Source organism: Typopeltis vanoorti, chromosome 25 (genome assembly GCF_054136105.1).
Source record: "Typopeltis vanoorti isolate ZY-2024b chromosome 25, IOZ_Tvanoo_1.0, whole genome shotgun sequence".
In the NCBI taxonomy this organism is placed as follows: domain Eukaryota; kingdom Metazoa; phylum Arthropoda; class Arachnida; order Uropygi; family Thelyphonidae; genus Typopeltis; species Typopeltis vanoorti.
Window position 1 is genome coordinate 67,918,868 of NC_143573.1, and position 22,319 is coordinate 67,941,186.

At 32.9% G+C, this 22,319-nt stretch overlaps 1 protein-coding gene across 1 annotated transcript in view; it reads left to right on the top strand.

Annotated features, from left to right (window-relative positions):
• LOC150092818 (endoplasmic reticulum-Golgi intermediate compartment protein 2) overlaps positions 1-22,319 on the top strand; it is a 203,931-nt gene that overhangs the window by 161,859 nt on the left and 19,753 nt on the right. Inside the window, exon 9 of the mRNA XM_090414670.1 lies at positions 9,482-9,579. Within this exon, the coding sequence (XP_090270796.1) occupies positions 9,482-9,579 (98 nt within the window). The remainder of the gene's footprint in view (positions 1-9,481; positions 9,580-22,319) is intronic.

Genomic DNA, 22,319 nt, shown 5'->3' on the forward strand with positions numbered 1-22,319 from the left:
TCGGATTGAATATATAGGAACCGACCCTGGAATGGAAAAGGTAAAACAAAAATGGAAACGACAAAATATAATACACATAGCAAACTGGAATGTAAGAGGAATAGCATATAAAGAAATAGAATTAGACCAACTATTAAATGAAAGAAATTTTAAAATAGCAGTAATAACTGAAACAAAAAAGAAATTAAAAGGAACCATGAGAACTGAAAAATTTAATGTGATATACAGTGGAGTTGACAGAGACCAAAGAGCACAAGCAGGAGTCATGATTTGGATTCATAACTCCCTTTCAAAATAGTTAAAACATTATAAATTATGGAATGAAAGAATAATAGAAGCTAGAATAAAAATAGATAGAGGCTATTTAACAATAATTGGTTTATATGCCCCAGAACAGGGAAGAGAACAAGATAATATTGATTTTTATAATCAGCTTCAAAACATATAATAAAATAAATAAAAATGATTACGTAATTTTAGCAGGAGACTTAAAGGCAAGAATTGGAAACACGAAAATTAATAATAATATAGGAATACATGGAGAACATACTCTAAACAGGAATGGTAAAAAATTGATTGACTTTGTAGTTTATAATAACCTAAAAATAATGAATTCCTTCTATAAACATAAAGACATACATAAATATACTTGGGCAGCAAGAGAATGGAAATCAATGTTAGATTACTTTATACTAAATGAAAAGACATCAGAATTTTCACTAGATGTGAGAGTTCACAGAGGATATGAAATAAGCAGTGACCACTTCCTTGTTAAAATAAAATTAAGATTACCACCTAAATGGCTACAAGTAACAAGAACAGAAAGAAAAATTGAAACATTTGTTTATAAAACTAGACTATTGAATGACACAAATGTACAATGGCTATATGAACAAAGCATTAACCAATATCTAAACAAAATAAAACAAAATGAAGAAATAGAAATAGAATGGCTTAATATAAAAACGATACTAAATGCAGCAGCAAATGAAAGCTTAAGAAAAACCAAAAAATTCAATAAAAGGAAAAAACTGAAGATCTGGGATGATACAATGAAAGAAATAATCAAAAAGAAAAAGAAGCCTATCACAAATGGTTAAGCAGTAAAAGATTAGAAGATGAAATAGAATATAAAAGAATAAGAGCCATAGCTAAAAGAGAAGTCAGAAAAAGACATAGAGAATCATGGAACAAATTTGTTTCTAATTTAGAACATGATTTATATAAAATAAGACCCAATGTATATAAAATTTTGAAACACTTAAATGCAGATACCAAAGAAAACATAAAATTAAACACTGAATTGAAATTAGAAGAATTTCTAAATTACTACACAGAATTATGGACAGGCAAATATTTTAAAAAAGACAACTGGCAAACAATTAATGAAAAGGAAATAACTAAAGAAGAATTAGAAATCAGCCTGAAAGAAACAAGAAATGGAAAATCACCTGGAGAAGATAAACTAGGTTTAGAATTATATAAATATGCAGGAACTAGATTCAAAGAAAGACTCTTATTATTTTTAAATAAAATTTATTCAACTGGCATCCCCCCCCCCAATAGAATGGGAAAAAGCAATTGTGATTCCTATCTTTAAAAAAGGTAATAGATAAAACCCTAAAAACTATAGAGGTATCAGTATACTAAATTCCTGTTACAAAATATATAGCAGAATCTTAAATAGCAAACTAATGAAATATTCCAAAAACTTTATTTTAGAAGTACAGAATGGATTTAGAAAAGGACGATCATGTATAGACCCAGCCTTTTGCCTAAAATTAATAATAGAGAAAAGAAGAGAATACAATTTAGAAACACATATTGCATTTATTGACTTTGAAAAAGCATTTGACAAAGTTAAAAGAAACATATTATTTAACATATTAAAAGAAAGACAAATACCAAATAATATCCTAAAAGCTATCACAAGTATATATGAAAATAATCGAATACAAATAAGATTAAATCACGCGCTATCATATACAAGGGAGATAAACCAAGGGTTCCGACAGGGATGTCCCCTCGAGTCAGCAACTCTTTTTAATATCTACTTAAATGAAATAATAATAAAATGGAATAAAAATTTACATCAAGGAATTAAACTTTCTCCTGCAGTAAACTTAAACACTCTCCTCTTTGCTGACGACCAAATAATAATTACAAATTCTGAAGATAAACTACAGAAAGCTGTTTTAGATCTAAATGAGATATCCAAAGATTATGGTATGATAATATCAACAGAAAAATCAAAAACTATGGCCTTTAAAGGACAAGATCCAGTAAGAACTAAAATAGTAATAGATAACAAGATCTTAGAACAGGTGAATTCATTTAACTACCTAGGATGTATGATCGCATATGAAAATGAAAAAGATATAAACGTAAAAATTGCAAAATATTTAAAAATAACAGGTGTAATTAACTCTATATTTAAACCAAACCTAGTTCAAAAACAAACCAGACTAAAAGTATACAATACATTAGCCCTACCAGTCTTAATGTATGGAAGCGAAATCTGGACAATAAAACAAAAACACAAAGATTAACAACAGCAGAAATGAAGTTTATGAGAAAAACTGCAAAGTATACCCTATTTGATCACAAAAGAAAAGAAGAAATTATGAAAGAATTAAACCAAGAACCAGTAATAGAAAAAATTAAAAAATATAAACATAAATGGATGGAACACGTTCAAAGAATGAAAACAGAAAGATTACCAAAACAAGCCTTAAAATACAAGCCTTTAGGAAAAAGAAAACCAGGACGTCCTCTTAAACGATTCAGCGATGACTTCTAAGGCCGGAACAGGCCATGCTAGGCCTAAATCCTTGATATGCATGATGATGATGATGATGATCTAGAATGGTAATACCAAGTAGTCATCTTTCCATTTTCCTCTGGGTAATCTACAACTTGTTGGTCAGTTTTTTAGTCAAAGTCCATGTTTCACTTCCATAGGCTCATGACCAGAAGTATCCAACTGTTGAATTTTTTTTAAGACAGATTGGGATGTTTCCTTTGAGTGCTTCATGGTGATCTTGTTTTCCAAAGGCTATCCAATCAAGTTGAATTCTACTTATAATTTCTTCTTTACAGTCAACCTATTCTGTGATCTTTTGTTTGGTCTTGGGTAAATGTAGGAGGTTACTGTATCAGTTTCCCAGTGTTCCATTTGTACTGGCTTTTTTGGTGGTTTATTTATTATACATTGTTTTTGTTTTCTCTTTGTTTATATTTAATCCTTTATTTTTTACTTTGCACATTCAATTCAGTGATCATTTGTTGAAGTTCTGCATAGTTTCCTAAAAGAACAATATCATCAATAAATCATACGTGTTTTAATTCTTTCCCATTTATCATAATTTCTCTATCCAGGTTTGTAAAAATTTCTTATAGGGATGGAGAGAAGTGCATGGCATAATTTAAAAAAAAAAGCTTGAGGAGAGGGAAAGTGATTTGTTTGGAAAGTATAAATTTGGTGGATTTATGTAGTAGATTTGCCATCCTTCATTGAGTCCTTGGACTCTTTGGAGGTGTCACATAATAATAAACAGCCACTGTATATATTTTGCAGCTCAGTAAAAAACTATGGATGGGTTAATCCAGTGAATTAATAATGTTGATCCGGTGATTCATTTAGGTTTGACAGGAATACATGTTGAATGATGATGCAGCACATGATCTTGTACAGTTTGTTGTGCTTGTTATGTGTATTTATTTCTCTGTTTTATTTATATTTTTCTTGATTTTCTAAGAACTGCATTTACTGAGGTTCAGTATATACACATTTTATCTAGTAATTGGGCACATAAATAATTTCCGATCATCATTTGAATTATCCACCCTTTCTCGAATCCTACATTTGTTATATATATATATATATATACACACACACACACACACACACACACACAGGGTGTTTCAAAAAGAATGTCCAGATTTGAAAATTGTATATCTCTGCAACCACGAACCGCAGATGAATGCGACTTGTATCATGTGAATGGCCTTGATCCAGAGTTTGATATGACGACCGCTAGATACTAGCGCCCAAATAGCCGCTACGCTTAGTTAATGAGAAGATGGCATCTAGTCAACAGAAGGTGTTTTGTAACTGTACCACATTTTCATTATTAAATATAATTATTTGAAATCGGGTCGTTCTTTTTAAAACATCCTGTATATATATATATATATATATATTATTTATTTATTTTTATTTTATTTTTGTCAGCCTTCTGACTTGTCAGTAATAGACATCTCACATATGCTGGTATTTTGTTAAATCAACCACTTCTTATAATACATAGAAGTAAGTATTTATTTTTATTCAGAAATAGATAAATTATTACATCTGTTGTTTTCGGAGACTGGAATAAAAATGTTCCTATACCATAAAAAACATTCCATCCTCAAGAGATGCTATACTGCAGAAGCACGAAAAACAAGTAGTTTTGTTGTATCACTAATACAGTACAGAGACATTTTACAGTCTTTGTACTATATTTGGCAACAATTATTGTAATTACAGACAACTGAAATGACACTTCATAATGAAAAAGACTCCCCATCTGACAGTCTCTATGCTGCATATATGCAAGCAAAATTTTCAGTTCCAGAAAATACATATAACTGCTGTTTATAATGCAGCCTTTGGGTACAGAAAGTATACAATTTATGTAAAGCAAAAAGATTCATATGATAATATATATATATATATATATATATATATATATATGACATGAAATCAGTTTGAGATATTATTTTACACTGCCTGTTGCGAATGTATTAAATCATTCCAACTTCCTTTCAAATTTACTCCACAGATTCACAAACTGAACTACATATGCCACACACAACTTAGCCGTCTTGCTATTCATTATCTCTTTTCTCCTTCTCAACTCGGTGTTATCATATCTGGGCAACATGCTAACCACTTTCCCAACAACACTGTTATCCTTTATCTCCTGCAGGTGACCAAATCTGAGCACAATAGTCTAAGTTTGGTCTGACCAGTGCTTTATACAGTAGAACAACCACTTCCTTATCTCTACATATTAGAGTACTTTTTATCATTATAGTGGCACTATTATCCACAGTCTTTGTAACATTTGCAGTATGCCCTCTAAACTTCAGTCTACTGTCACCCATCGCTCCCAACTCTCGAATCTATTCTTGATGTACATATTCTTTATGTATTTTGTAATTGCAGTATTTTGAAGTGTTTTTCTGTTGGTAACTTATTGCTTGTTGGCCAAGTGGTTAACATACCTGCTCTCCAACTGTAGGTTCAAATCTTGCCATGGGCATGGATGTTTGTGATTGTATTTAGGTAGCACTGGTCTGTTTGGTGGTTAGGCTTATATGTTGGGTATTCATAACTGTATTTTCTAAGGAAATTACAAGGGAGACTAATATAATAAATAAAATAAATTTAATTAAGACTTCCAGTATTTCAGCAAAGTCAAATTGCCATTATCTGGGAACAAAATATAATATATATGTGCACAGGCACTACACTAAGTAATGAGGCTGAAGCATAAATTAAAGATGCCAAGAAATTATATTCTTGATTTAATCCTTTATCCAAGCGTAAGCAAACACTGTTTGTAGGTGAAGTATCTTCACCTTCAAGTCAAGTATGCTCTCAACATGTTTTTAACATTTAAATAATCATCATCCCAGGATCCAGTTCTCATTAGAAAAAGAAAATAACAACAGTCTTCTCTTCCTAGACACTAATTACATGCCAGCCTGTTGGATCTCTGGCATTTTCTGATTACAGAAAATCCACACATGCACTCATAGATACATTCATGAACACCCTCCTCCTCCAGCAATATGAGTGTATTAAAATGATATAACAGGGCTAAATTAATTAGTTCTGATGACATTAGTCTCTCCATGGAACTTGACCCAATTTGCAAAACTTTAGCCAATGGCTACAACTCCCACTACATCCAAAAATTGTTAAAACCCCAAAACCACATACACGCTCTCCAGAACAGAGTCTACAACAAAGCTATTACCATTCCATATATTCAAGATACATCTGAAAAACTAACAAAAGTCCGAAAAAAAAATAACCTTCCAACCACTAACTAACCATATAAAAAATTAGCATCCCTTACCTCTGTAGCTCAGTCAGTATAGACAAAGCCCTTTGGTTGGAATGACCTGGGTCCCGTCAGTGACATGAGGAACCTTTATCTGGTCTCTTGACGAAAAGTGAGTTAGCCAGTCTCATGTGGAGGTAGGGGATCTTTTCACCTAGAGACTTCAGTTTTTCGTCCCCAGATCATGCAAACTACCCATGAACCACATGGGTGGTTTGCACCCGTGTGGTTTACATTCATGAATACATCCCAGCCAAATAATGGTCCTGAGCCTGGATAAAATTGGGGAGGGGAGCATTGGCAAACTATCCTGCAAAAAGCTCACTAGGAACACTGTGTGCAATGCCTATGAAGTCACCTAGAGTCAGAAATGACTGAAAGGGAAAAACCACCATCACACACACACACCTGTTCCACTAAAGGGGTTTTGTGGAGTAAGGCGGACAGCTGAGAGGACATCATGTTGGAGGTTTATTTACCAGGTCCTTTGTAGTTATAAAATCTCCTACTATGACTAATCAGAATTGCTGAACTTAGACTAATATCCATTCCCACCACTATAGTGATTTAGGACTTGCAGTGAGACTATGCTTTGGAAATCTGCCATAGGATATACTGGAAGGTATCTTTAATTTATAGTATCACCAAGTGGAAAAACTTCCAAAAACTATAACTAATCCAGAGTATTTTAATAATAAGGTTGACACCTTTTGGCAACTCGTATATGCAAATATAACTTCTGCATTACTTCAACCTTGGTATCCCCTCTGTGTCTGGCTCCCACTGATGAGACCTCAATAAAGGTCGAAACCAGTCTGGATAGTGACCCTTCCCATAATGCATAGCATTATACTTTGCATTATGGGATACTAAGGCAATTGATATGAAGTCATACCAACTTTACCATGAGTTGCCCCAGTCCTGAAAATACTTCAAGTGCAAACTTTGTTTGCTTACATTTGGATAAAGGATTAAACCAAGTATATAATTACTTGGTATCTTTAATTTACTGTATATTTTTAGTTTTACCATGACACATTGTTTTCTTACTGCATATTCTGACTTTGTTACATATGTAACTTCCATTATTTCTCTCTTTCTCTCTCTGAATCAATCAAAATGTTTCTTCAGATATTTCCATTGGGTCTTTAAGTTTTCTTTCTTATTTCTATTTTTCTCTAATATTTGTATATTTGAGCCTACAATTTATCTCTAGAAGCTGTTTGACTTTCTTTTTAAGATTTTTTATGAAAATTATAATTTTAAAAACTTATTCTAAAGCATGTGTCACCTGAAATATAAAAACACTGTATAACACAGAAATGAATATAGGTACATTCTGAATAAACAATTCTAGTTGCTTTTATTTTATTTTATTATTTTTTTTATTTCTTCAACATGAGCTAGTTGATGCATTTGCCCTCTTTTGTGACTTAGTTTTTTAATAATCAGAATTCTTGCAGTGCACTGTTTTTAAAAAAATAGTTACTTATTCAGATATATGTTAAAAAAAAAAAATTGAGAAATGAAAACATACATTTGCTCTCATGACAGTGGAGGCAGATCTCAAACATATTCAGTAAAGAAGATGAAAAAAGTTGCTACTTTTTTATAATACTAAGTAGAATACTAAGGCAGTTATCAACTGCCTTAGTATTCTACTAAGGCAGTTGATAACCAAGCTTATAAAATTACTTGGTAACCCTAATAACCCGACTACTTCTCGACTAAGGCAAAGAATACTTGTATATGAGAAATAACTTCAACCTTGGTATCTCTTCTGGAACTGGCTCCCACTGATGCGACCTCAATAAATGTCGAAACTGGTCTGGGTAATGGCCCTTCCCATAATGCATAGCATTATACATGTCCATAAGGATGTTTGTTGCATTATGGGATACTAATGCAATTAATGTGAAGTCATTAGCCTTTTATATACAAGCAGCCCAGTCGTGATGTTACTTCACATGCAAATTTTATTTGCTTACACTTGGATAAAGGATTAAACCAAGAATATAATTTCTTGGCATCTTTAATTTATAATTTAATGCTGGAATATGATTTAATTATAATAGTGGAGGTTTAAAAATCCGAAGTATTCTCCAGAGATATCCCAAGCATTATAATCCAGATTTTTGTGCTTCATGCTTTGTTTAATTCTAGGTCATTGCAATGTAAAACATAAAGTATACAGTGTAAGGATATATACATAGAGAGGAAAAATAATAATGGCCTTCTTATTTGTTGTGGAATTAATGATGAGGGGAAAAAAAAAAAAAAAAAAAAATATATATATATATATATATAGTAGGGTTACCGAGTAATTTTATAAGCTTGGTTATTTAACTCCTAATCCCAAGTATGCAAACAATTAAGTTTGCACCTGAAACAGTTGAAGCCTGAAGATGGTACAACACCAGGGCAACTCATTGTAAAGGTAGGTAAAGCTCTGATCACTATTCTTAGTATTTTCCCATAATGTAAAGCACATCTCACTAAAAGATGTATATTGCAATGCATTATGGGTGGGTTCACTACCCAGACCAGTTTCAATCTTTTTTTGAGTTCTCCTCAGTGAGTAGCTAGACTCTAAATACCAAGGTTTTAGTAATACAGAGCCTTATCAACTTTACCTATAGAAGTTGCTGCAAGGTGTTTTTATTTTTAATAAGAATCTCTGGAGGCGACATAGATGTAATTCATTTTTTAACTTGGAGATATTGTATATTAGTGTTATCAAGTAATTTTACAAGCTTGGTTATTTAACTCCTAATCCCAAGTATGCAAACAATTAAGTTTGCGCCTGAAAGGAGTTAAAGAACCAAGCTTATAAAATTACTTGGTAACCCTAATATACAATATCCCCAAATTAAAAAATGAATTACATCTATATCTACTCCAGAGATTCTTATTAAAAATAAAAACACCTTGCAGCAACTTCTATAGGTACAGTTGATAAGGCTCTGTATTACTAAAACTGGTATTTAGAGTCTAGCTACTCACTGAGGAGACCTCAAAAAAGGTTGAAACCAGTCTGGGTAGTGACCCCACCCATAATGCATTGCAATATACATCTTTTAGTGAGATGTGCTTTACATTATTGGAAAATACTAAGAATAGTGATCAGAACTTTACCCACCTTTACAATGAGTTGCCCTGGTGTTGTACCATCTTCAGACTTGAACTGTGTTTCAGGTGCAAACTTAATCGTTTGAATACTTGGGATTAGGAGTTAAATAACCAAGCTTATAAAATTACTTGGTAACCCTAATATACAATATCCCCAAGTTAAAAAATGAATTACATATATATATAGATATATATAAAATAATAAACAATATAATTTATATTTATACAAATTACAGACTTCCACATGTTCCAGTATTATTTGAAAATAGTACCAACAGAGGTCCTGCGTCAGTCTTCAAGTGTGTCTACATACCAGTACTCAGTTACAGAACAAGTATGAGATAGCATTTAATTTCAGCATATCTTATTTTATTTTTGAATGCTTTTTTTTTTCAGTATATCGCAGTGTTATTATACGGTTTGCTTATTTTTTTATTCTATTTATCATAATTGTTGTTTCAAGGGACTTCATTTCTCTCTTTCCCCTATAATTGCCAATTCTATAATTAGATATAGAAATAAATAAGAAATGTTCCAACAAGAACCAAAAAAAAGAGTTCATTATAACAGAAGGTTTATAACAAGTCTTTTGAGCTCTCTTTAAGCAGAAGTTTGTATTAAGCATGGCTTCTATGAATTAGTTGTCTTTCCAAAGTATTTTGCATTCTGTGTTAGCTCCATGCTTTCTTAGACCTGATTTATATTGTCTTATCTCTTATAAATCTTCTGTCAATTCTAGAGTTTCCATTATATTTCTGGAACCTTCGAATCTATTGCTAGAATAATAAAAAAAATGTCATATCAGGTCTATAATTTTCTTATCAGCAAACTGTCTAATTTCTTGCCACCAAGGAGAGACTCTCTCAGAGACACCGCTGTTTACCATGTGAATGTCATCTTTCATATGTTGGGCTAACAACCATTCAGTAGCCTTTGGAAAAATATACAAAATTTAAAATGGCATCATAGAAGTTATTTTAAAGCATTTTTTTTTTAAAGGAGACACCACAGTCGTATTGCATTGCGATTTAAACTGGAATTCCTTACCTGAATCTGTTCCTCAGCAACAGTAATTATTATTTATTTTTTTGAAATGCATTGTTAGCTTTAATATTATTATTTAGGTTTAATTAGTCTGATGTCATCTGTCCAGCATATAGCACTTGCCATGAATAGTTAGTTGATTATTTTGAATTTTAACTCATTTTGAATTTGTGTAATTTGTTATCACTGATAATGTATTTTGTTGGAAATCAACCACTTCTTATAATACATATTATTTTCCTGACCTCCGTGAAGTTATAAGACTCACTGTGGGAGGTCAATGCTAGACATCACAAGATCTGTCATATCACTCTTTAAACCTATCCATCCTTTGCACTTTTACCCTCTCAGACAATGCATTCCATGCAAAAAAAACCTACTTCTTACCCTCTTACTGACTGCTTTCTTTTGCAACTTTCAGGGATGGCTCTTGTCCTTGTTCCTTCTCCTCATTTTACCATATGAAAAATCTCCCCATTATCAATCTAATAATAGCCCTCCAACAGCCTAAATGTCTGAATCATATTTTCCCTTTTGTCTTCACTCCACCAAACTCTGTAGTTTGCATGCCTTCAGTCTATCCTCATAACCAAAATTTTATAGTCCAGATATCATTTTCGTTATCCATCTCCGCACCCTTCCCAAGATTGTTTCACACCCTTCATATTCCAGTGACTAGATTCTGAGCTTTATACAATGGAACCACCACCATTTTATCTCTCATGGTCAGTTTCCTACTCAATATTGCAGCAGTTCTCTGAGTTGTCTTCACAACCTTTGCAGTATATTTCTATTCATAATTTTTGATTCATTTGACCATTCATCGTGTAATTCTCTTGTGTTTATGTGTTGATATCAGTATTAACTTCCACTAGGGTCACTAAAATTACAGCTACTGGAACAACCTCAGCATTATCTTGAATCAAATATGCAGTGAAATTTGCATATTTGATTCTAATTGTTTTATTTTTTTAATTAAAAACGAAACCTTAGAAACAGAGTAACAGAATCTGAAGAAACCATTGTTTGATTGACTCCTGGGAAACATGTAGTGCAAATTGTTTATCTGTAATAATAGAGAAATAACTCCATGGTGAATGCAGGAAGTTAAAGAAGCAGTCCACAAAAAGAAAAAAATATTTCTAGGTAATAGATGATCTTCATCCCTCAATGAAACACAACTGCTTGTGTTTCGTTGTAATTGGAGACTTGAAGTGACTCTTGATGTTTTTCTTTCAGTTCTTTGCCTACCCCTTTTATTTATTTTTAACTTGCAGCATATGTGATGACCATCCAACTAACCCTGGAGATCATAACTTCTTCTCATTTCGATACAAAATAAATAAGGGAAAAAACTCACGTAGAAAGATTATTTAATAGTATAATTTTCGCCTGTGAGTCACAGGCATCTTCAGTACATTAAGCTCAAAATTAAACACTAACTGACAATTCCAAAAAGCGCCACCTAAGTAGCTAGTGTATGATAACTAAAAAGGTCAATAACTTTCCTAAAAAAAAAAAAAAAAAAAAAAAAAAAAAATTAATACAATAAAAAGTTAGGAAAGATTAGCTGATTTGTAAAGTACTATCTCCCATAAAGGGGATAGATGTAAGCCGTCGGATCTGTTTAAGTTAGGAGAATGAAGTAGAGTTTCACATGTTTCTTTATAAAGGCGTTCCATGAGAAACTGACTTTTGTGAAGAACTCTTGTCTTTCTCCAATGAACCCTGTGTCTAGTGAAGATGGCATGTTCAGAAAGTCCAAACTTTTCAGGTTTAAAGTATTCAATGTAAGATTGGTGTTCTTCTAGCTGAATAGAGGCAGATCTTCCCGTTTTGTCCGAAATAAGATAATCCACAAAAGCACGGAATCTGGTAGACACTTGGATGATTAAGATGTGGAAGCTTGTCCTTAGGAGAAGTGAGAAAGGTGGAGATTTTTCTAAACGGTCGAAAGGCAACAAAAATATTCAGTGGTTTTAAAACTTTTGCTATACGTTCACCGATGCCTTGTACATAATGCGCGGTATTTCCTCTGTGTTTGAAGAGGAAGACATATTAAAACTACTTAATATGTCTTCCTCTTCAAACACAGAGGAAATAACGCGCATTACTATCCCTTAAGATGGGCTAAGATCTCTTGAGGAAACTGCTACTCAAATGCATTTTTCTGAATGTTAAAGATATTTCTGCAACTTCTTTTGGTGGTTGTGATCCCTAGATCATGATGTTTTATTTTTAAAATTAACTTTTCCATGAGATCAAAGTAAGTCTTGTCTGACATCCAGAGAAAACTAAGAAAACTTGGACTCTCCTCAGTGTGAACAAGCAGTTGGTCAGCCATTGTCTCTCTTTTTGTCTTTAGTTTATCTTCATCAGAGAGGCTTCTTCTTGGTCTGTATATGGTGTGAATATTCCTCTACATCAGGGTTGGGCAACCAGTATGTGCCAAAATCTCCAAATCTTTGATGCAAAATTTTCTCACGTGCCAACCAAAATTTTACGGAACATATTATTTGGTGTCTTTTAAATATTGGGAGAATCTTTGCAAATAATCAGAAATCACACTAGAGCGGTAAAATCAAAGAATATTGTAAGTCATGAAAGATTGAATGAATGTAAAAATTAATGGCAGAATTTTTACTTAAAAGTTCTTCTACCCTGTTGATAGTGTGGATATTTTTATTTGCCTTTAAGTGTAATTCTAGCTGCCATATACAGCCACAGAATTTAAAGATGCAATTTTTAAGATCAGCAAAAGAGTAAACAATAATTCTACTTTTTTTTTTTTTAATAAAGATCAATCGGACATAAGTTTTTTCAATACGTTACAGTGCACAATATCATAATCGTTTTACTTGACTAAATTTAGCACAATAAAAGAAAATAAAATTAAAGATATTATTTTATTAATTCTCAATCCCTTACGAGTAATACATAAAAATTACAGATAAAATAAAATGTTATTTTACCTACATAATATACTAAACAGAAGTTAATCTTTACCATTTTTTAGTAGAAAACATCAAATCAAAACTAGAGAAAGAAAAATAGTTTAAATGAGCTTCTGCTGCTGCACACTGATGACAGATAATTTATAACAGGTTTATATTTTGTAACCTTTTGAGATATGTATGTGCTACTAGTTTTATCTGTAAGGCTATTACTCCTATCACGGGACTTAACCAAGTTCATCACTGAGAACAATGATTCACAAGAATATATAGATGCAAAAATGGATAGTAATGCTGTTGAAAGGGTTTTGAAACATACAAAAGTTTTTGGAATGGTATTCCAAGTTCTTAGTACCTCGTTTTCCACACCTCTGTTACTCCCATCTCTAATAGCTCCTTTCCAATATCTTCCACGTCAACTCTGAGATCAACAAATTTTTGCCTCCAAGTTGAGCTACTTTGAAAATCAATCAACTGCATTTTAAAATCATCCATATTTATCCATGAAAACATTTGCAAGTTTAATTCATCCAGTTTTATAGTGTCTGGAAACTTAATGAATTTTGTAGTCTCTTCTAACTCTCTTAACAAATCTTAGAGAGAACTGCTCAACAGTTGACACATTGACATTTAAAAATAGTTTTTGAAGACATTGTAGGTCTGTTTTGTCATCCTTGTGGAGATCGTTAATGTATTTCTTTAGGTTTGAAAAATATCTAAATTTCTCATTGTCTACTTAAACTAGTCTCTACACTAGTCACTTAAAAACTCCTACTTTCATTTCAAATGCCTTTATGTCATCAAACATAACATCATGAGTCTTACCAGAGCCCTGTAGTTTACAACTACGACACTTATCATATGTTCATAATCCTGACAACTTGCACCATTTGTTAATTTGTTACTACATTTACAACTTTTGTCCTGTTAAATAGATTATACCATGTATTATCTTCTTCTAATTTTACAGGTTCTATCCCCAAGATTATATATTTAGTGTTTCACTATGCTACATATTTGAGAACTAAGTTTCATTTTTATATATTTTATTAATGAAGTGTGTGCGTGCGTGCGTGTGTGTGTTTAAAAAAAAAAAAAAAAAGATCAATGACTGAAAGCCGAGAGATAAAAGTATAAAATACTATTTAATTAAGTAGATTGCACAACTAGTTTCGTCTTCATAGAAGACTTCTTCGGGTGCATAACAAGAGGGAACAACCAACAAAAAATTGCGAAAGAACAAAAAATGTATACATTAAAGCATTAGCACACCAACATGTTGTTCTGTGTATCTCCTCATTGTTGGGCATGTGTTCAATATCTCATGAACACCAAAGTTGAATGGCGGTGCAATGGCAGTCTGAGAGAAATAATAGCTGAGGTTGGTGTTGAGATGTATTTGATTGAGGATGATTTCTTTGGATTCCACAATTCTTCTTTCTAGTTCATCATAGCATGGAAAGATATTTTGGAATTTGTCCCATAAGACTGGATGAATAAAGTTTTCCTCATTAATGTCAACAGAATTCAGGACAGGGTTCTACGGAGCACTAGTTCTGGTTCTGCCATATGTGACGTCTCTTTTATGTTCCTCAAGATGTAATTCGATGGATTTTTCCGTCTGGCCAAAATAAGGGTTATTGCAGTTACACCAAATTCAGTAAACACTGGATATTTGAGGTTATGTTGTTTTTTTTTATTTGGGCCTACTGATCAAGGAACGGAGTTTCAGAAGAGGAGTGAAAGAAGTCCGGATGTTGTATTTTTTAAGAATTTTGGCAAAATGGAACTGATATATATTAGGGATATGTGGCCTTTTTCACTACATGTATTTCTATCTTCAGTATGGCGAGGAGGTGGATTGAAAAGTAACTTATTAACTTTGTTTCGAATAACGATTTTGTTGAAAGGTTGAGAAGAAACTGAAGTTTTTTTTGTTAATAGCTTCCTCTTCACAGGAGTAAGCGAGCACGTTTGCCTAGCGTAGAGATATACCAAGTTTTTGAGATGGATAGTGATGAGACTGTGCATGGAGATATCTGTTGGTGTGAGTTGGTTTCCTGTAAATAGAGATTTTTAATTTCTCAGAAATATGACCTCTTTCCTTCCTACTCAAGAAGCTAATTTACTCTGTACGGAATCTATTTTTATTATCAACAATGCAAAATCCCCTGCAGACAACATCTCTCCAACAAAATGTCAAGCAGTTACTAAACTACAAAAAAACAAAGATGTAATAATTCTTCCTGTAGATAAAGGGAATGCCACTGTCATCCCGAATACTGAAGATTAAAAAAAAAAAAAAAAAAAAAAAAAAAAGCTAACGCCTTTTTATTCCCGTATACGGGGAGTAGGCGAGGCCATTTAGCCCCATCTAACCGAAGATTATAATAACAAAATGTTCCAATTATTACAAACAGATACTTATTCGATTCTTGACAGAGATCCAACTCTTGAACTGCATAACTGTACAAACAACCTTCTTAGAACAACTACAGAGTTTCCTAGAAATATTCGATTATCTCTTCGTTCATTTCATCCTTTAATCCCTCGATTATATGGATTACCAAAAATTCACAAAGAAAATACTCCACTAAGACCAATTGTAGAAGGCATTGATTCACCTACTTATAAACTTTCGAAGTATTTAGCAAAATCCCTAAAGTACTTATTCTGCTTGACCTCTTCAACCAAAAATTCTGTTGATTTTGTTTCGAGTGTCGAAAACATAAATATTCAAAAAAAGAAGAAATGATGGCTAGTTTTGATGTCGTTTCTCTGTTCACAAATGTACTTACAGAAGAAGTTCTTATTCTGTTAAAAGATAAATTATCAAAAAAAAGTTGTCTTTATTAATCCATTGTGTTAATTCTGGCTATTTCCAGTTTAAAGGCATTATTTACAAACAAAACTCTAGTTTAGCCATGGGCAATCCGTTATCACCCATACTAGCAAATCTATTGAATTTTGGAAATCTTTTGAAGAAAAAACTATCTCCTCCTTTCCTTGGAAATCAAAATTGGGGAAAAGATATATCGATGACTTCTTAATCTGAAGCCATGGTCCTGAGTCTCTAAAGAATTTCTGTGACCACCTCAATAGTCAACACCCAAAAATCTAATTTACTGTAGAATTAGAGATTGATAGCTCTCTTCCATTCCTGGATGTCAAACTCACTTGTATTTCTGAGAAATTAAAAATCTCTATTTACAGAAAATCAACTCACACCAACAGATATCTCCATGCACAGTTCCATCACTATTACCTCAAAAATTTGGTATTATATCGATGCTAGGCAAATGTGCTCACTCACTCCTATGTGAAGAAGAAGCTATTAACAAAGAAACTTCAGTTTCTTCCTTTCAACAAAATGATTATTCAAAATAAACAGTTAATAAGTTACTTTTCAATCCACCTCCTCGCCATACTGAAGATAGAAATAGTGAAAATGGCTACACATCCCTATCATATATCAGTTCCATTTTGCCAAATTGGCCAAAGTACTTAAAAAATACAACATCCAGACTTCTTTCACTCCTATTCTTAAACTCCATTCCTTGCTCAGTAAGCCCCCCCCCCCCAAAAAAAAACCTCAAATATCCCGGCATTTACTGAATTTGGTATAACTGCAATAAATCTTATTTTCGCCAGATGGAAAAATCCATTGAATTACGTCTTGGGAAACATAAAAGAGACGTCACATATGGCAGAACCAGAGCTAGTTCTCTGTCGAGGCATGTCCTGAATTCTGCTGATCCTAATGAGGAAAACTTCATTCATCCAGTCTTATGGGACAAGTTCCAAAATATCTTTCCATGCTATGATGAACTAGAAAGAAGAATTGTGGAATCCAAAGAAATCATCCTCAATCAAATACATCTCAACACCAACCTCAGCTATAATCTCTCAGACTGGCATTGCGCTGCCATTCAACTTTGGCGTTCACGAAATGTTGAACACATGTGCACGCCCAACAATGAGGAGATACACAGAACAGTTTCAAATGTTAATACGCTAATGCTTTAATGTATAGATTTTTTGTTCTTTTGCAAATTTTTGTTGGTTGTTCCCTCTTGTTATGCACCTGAAGACGTCCTCTATGAAGATGAAACTAATCGTGCAGTCTACCTACTTAATTAAATAGTATTTTTTACTTTTGTCTCTCAGCCAAGTAAATCCATTATATCATATATGGCATAATGGACATATTTGAAGTAGATTAAATGACTAGAAGCTGATAGATAAATAAAAAATAGTATTTCTATTTTTAATTAAAATACACAACTAGTTTCGTCTTCTTAGTAGACTTCATCAAGTGCATTACATAGAGAAATACAAAAAACATTGCAAGAGAAAGCTATAAATTAAATTGCCAATGTATTACTGACATTTGAAGGCATTCTGGATACCACTGTTGTTAGGCGCATACACCCGGGAATGGTCTTGTGAATACCAAAGTTGGATAGCAGCATAGTAACAATTAAAATTGATTATAGCTGAGGTTAGTGTTAAGATGTAATACAGTAAGGACAGTTTCCTTGGAGTCCACAATTCTTCTTTATAGTTTGTCATAGCATCTAAAGATGTTTTCTGATTTGTTCCAGACGACTGGATGACTGATAGACTTGATTAGACAGTGTGTTTTCACTAGTTCTACCATATGTGATATCTCTCATATGTTCTTCCAGACGTAATTCAGTGGATTTTTCAGTCTGACCAAAACAAGGCATGTTGCAGTTGCACCAAAGATGGTAAATGCCAGAATATTTTAGGCTGTTATGTTTTTGTTTAGGTGTGCTGAGTAAGGAACAGAGCTTGGGAAGATGAGTGAAAGAAGCCTGGATTTCAAATTTAATTCTTGTAATTACTTCTTTCCCATATCTATCTATCTATCTCTCCCTTCTATCTGATTCAGACAGGTTGGGTCTCCTCCTAATGAGGAGTCACAGCGAAATAATGCACCTGGCACGCCACTCCTTTGCTGCATCCCTATTGGAGGTATTCGCGACATCCCCCCCGTGAACACACATGGGGGGATGGTTTGCCTGCTTACAGAATGAAAAATACCCTAGCTAAACTGGGGGGAGAACCCTACTGCCCGTGCTCAAGACCGGCTAACTTGGCTATGGCTGAGGAAGATCCTTGAGCTCCTTACGTCTCCGACAGGAATCAAACCCAAGACACCTTCCCCAGGCATATGGTTGCACAGCACACAGCGACTAGGCTAACTGCGCAGACTCTTTCCCATATACAGACCTCCTAAGCTTTGTTTTCAGTCCATTCCTACACTGAAAAATATAATTCTATGGAATCTGTGTCATTTTTTCCAGGTGTAATTCAGTGGATTTTTCAGTGTGACCAAAACAGGGCATATTGCAGTTGCACCAAAGACGGTAAATGCCAGAATATTTTAAGCTGTTATGTTTTTTTTTTAGGTTTGCTGAGTAAGGAACAGAGCTTGGGAAAAGGAGTGAAAGAAGCCTGGATTTCAAATTTAATTCTCGTAATTACTTCTTTCCCATATCTAAGCTTTGTTTTCAGTCCATTCCTACAATGAAAAATATAATTCTATGGAATCTGTGTTGTTTTTGTCTGATTTAAAACTGCACTCAAACTAGTCAGTCTGTCATAGTACTGAGAGACAGTTTCTTTAAAATAAAGATTTTGAGTATAAGTATGAATTTTCCATATATTGAGTCCTAAATCCAACTTTCTGGAATCATCATCATAGTTTATTCACAAAAGGGAAAAGAGATTTATATTAAAAATTGAAGATCGCAAATTATGGTCTTTCAAGTCTCTCTATCTTGAGCTAACTGGTAAATGGAGTTTTTCAGCCTATTGATGGTTTCACATATGTATTGCCAAAATTGTTTGCATGGCCTTTCTCTACTGCGATTGCCATCTTCTGGTTTGTACAGGATGAGGGATTCCAAAAAGGCTGAGACTTCAGGATGTCTGAGTTGATGTCCAAGCCATCTGAGTTGCAGTTTTTTGATTATATTGACAAGTCATTCTTGCTTAGCCAGATTTAGCACAGCAGAGTTAGTGACATGGTCCATCCAAGGATCAGTCCGAGACGTAGTTCCAAAGGTGTTAATTAGATTTGTAGTTTTTTTTTGATGCTTATTGTCCAGGTTTGAGAACCATGCAAGAAAATAGATCTACTGGTTGTATGGTATAGTCTTAATTTTGTCATTAATGATATTAATGATGATTTCCAGATGGGGTGGAGTTTGTTATTGAAGACTAGAGTCAATTGTTTACGTTTTCTAATATCATTTTCTGTATTGCTGATGTACGATCCAGGATATTTGAAAGTCTTTTATTCTTTCTAAGGGTTTATTGTTGATATGAAGTATAAAGTTTTCATAACCTATTTAGAATGCTTTGGACTTTTGCATGTTGATCTGCAGACCAATAAATTTAGCCTGTGTCTCTAGTAGACCGAGATGTTTTTGTGCATTTATTGGTTCTGTATCAATAAGTACAACATCATCAGCAAAGCTAATATTAGTTATTTACATGGTGTGGGTGGATATTCTAATGTTAAAACCAAGATCTTTTGTGTTGATGGTCTGGAAGATGTAGTCCAAGCATACCAAGAACAAATAAGGTGCTAGTACATCACTTTGCAGGACTCCTGTTGTCACCGTAAAGAAGGATTCAGATGTTTCTGTTTTAAAGATTACTGTAGCATTGTAATCTTTATAAGGTGCTGATATTGCTTGTGTGATAACTCTTAGTAAGGGAATACTGTGAGTGGACATATAAATACAAAATTAATGACGGAAAATTTCATGTAAAAAGATTTTTTTAATAGTATAATTTTCGCCTGTGTGTCACAGGCATCTTCAGTACATGTTAAACTCAAATTAAACAATAACTGACAATTCCAAAAAGCGTCACCTAAGTAGCTAGTGTAAGCTAACTAAAAAGGTCAATAAATTTCCTAAAAAAAAAAAAAAAAAAGCATTATATATACAATAAAAAGTTAGGAAAGATTAGCTTATTTGTAAATATTTTAAAAGATGAGATCATCCTTTGCTTACTGGAGCTGTAAATGGCTTGAAAAACGTTCCATGTTGACTATCTTGAGCAGGGTTCCCAGATTACATGACCATTAACCCATTCACAGTGCTAATATAATACAGATTTACAACCTTTTTTGTGGGTGGGATTCACAAAAAACAAAAAAAGTAATGATTTATTTTAAATTTAATTAAAACAGTAGGAAGATTGCTTTTGGTCAGCTTTTATCTATGCTTATCTACATTATATATACTTGCATTATTAATAGTATACACAAAATATTACACTTCCAGAGAGAATTATGAGAACTGGTTGACACAGTTAACAACCAGTGATTTACCAGTTTTCTGTACAGATTAAAAAGAAAAGTTAAATTAAAAAAAATTCAGCTAACGCCTTTTTATTCTCGTATACCAGGAGTAGGCGAGGCCATTTAGCCCTATCTAACTTTTGGAGACTGTGAAAGAAAAGTTATTATTTTTTAAATTTTATTTATTTACTTTTATGTCATGTCAGATGAAAATGCAGAAAGGTTTTTACATTACCTTTTGTGAAATAATGAAAATGTCTTTATATATATATATATATTTTTTTTTTTTTTCTTTGTGTGTATTTTCTTGCACCTTAAAAAAAAAAAAAAGTTAGGTTTATACCCAAGAGTATTATTTGGAATCTTTCCAATTTATTTATTTTAAAAGGACACTGGTTTCCTCAAACCTTGAAATAAATCTCATATATTACATTCACTGATTATCTTAGTCTCATAAATATGACAAGAGAATTGTTTAATTGACTTTAAAAAATATAATTTTTTTATGGAAACAAATTCCTCTACTAATCCTTCTAGGAGTAACAATTTTGGTTTTTCAATACATTCAAAATCAGTTTAAAAATGAAAGTCAGCTCTCTGATTCAAAGCTAACATTCTTCTTAAATAATGATCTTTCCTTAAAATGAAAGAAATATTCTTGCCCCACTGCAGTATACTTCAGCATAAAAATCTTATCAGAAAACTTTACCCTGCTTCAGTTATCCATAAAATAAAAACCCTTCAAATAAACTGTTAGCTTGATAGTTTTCTAAACAGTCATTTCATAGATGAAATCAGTTCCTTTTTTCTGTCTTGCAACAAATAAATGTCCTGTCTTTAGTTTTATCTGATGACCAGAGCAAATGCAGAATGAAGAAAACAGTCCAAAACTACTGTAGGAATTCAAACTGCAATTTTTTATCCTTTAAAAGCCTTTATCTAGATTTTTATCTTATGGTGATGGTTCATCATTTGCAAGTAAAACAGTTTTGAATAAATCTGTAAGTCTCCAAATACATTCCTGTGACTTTTTTACTTTTCTCTCTTGAAGGAGAACCACATTCTCATTCCAGTCGCTATAACAATCAAACCAGAACAACTCAACAGATGTTGCTTCCTTAATGTCTGCTCATATGCACAAACTTTTAACAGCTGGCTAAACTTAATGGCACCCTCCTACTTATAGGTAGGATGAAACAGTTTGTAAGATAAATTTTCAAGTTAAAAAAAAAAAAAAAGCTTTAAAATACAATTACAAGCTATTAAGTAAAAGAATGATAATTTCTTGATATATGCTGGCCTAAATTTAATGCAGAATCTTGTCAACACCTGGAACAGAGAGGGGGGGGAGTGGATTCTTAGGAGATCAGAGGAGGGAAGCCAGCCTGAAATGAGGCTGGAAAGCAGTGCAGAGATTATGCATTCGGATTTTTTTTTGCACTGAAACAACACATCCATATGTTGCTCTAAATGCTTCATTTCTTTGGGTGGATTACTATTTCAGCCTTATGATCCAAACATTTGCACTAAACTTATCACATCGATGAAACAATTCATACTCATATGATATGGACTGAACCCCCCCCCACCTCAAATTCCATGTTAAATTTTTGACTCTTATCTTAGCTTTGGCTATTTTCCAAAGTCAGCCATGTGACAATTAGCTTTCAGGAAAATGTTTCTCTTTCTTTTCTGTTCATGTTCAAAAGAATTGAAAATTGTCTGCTCACCTAA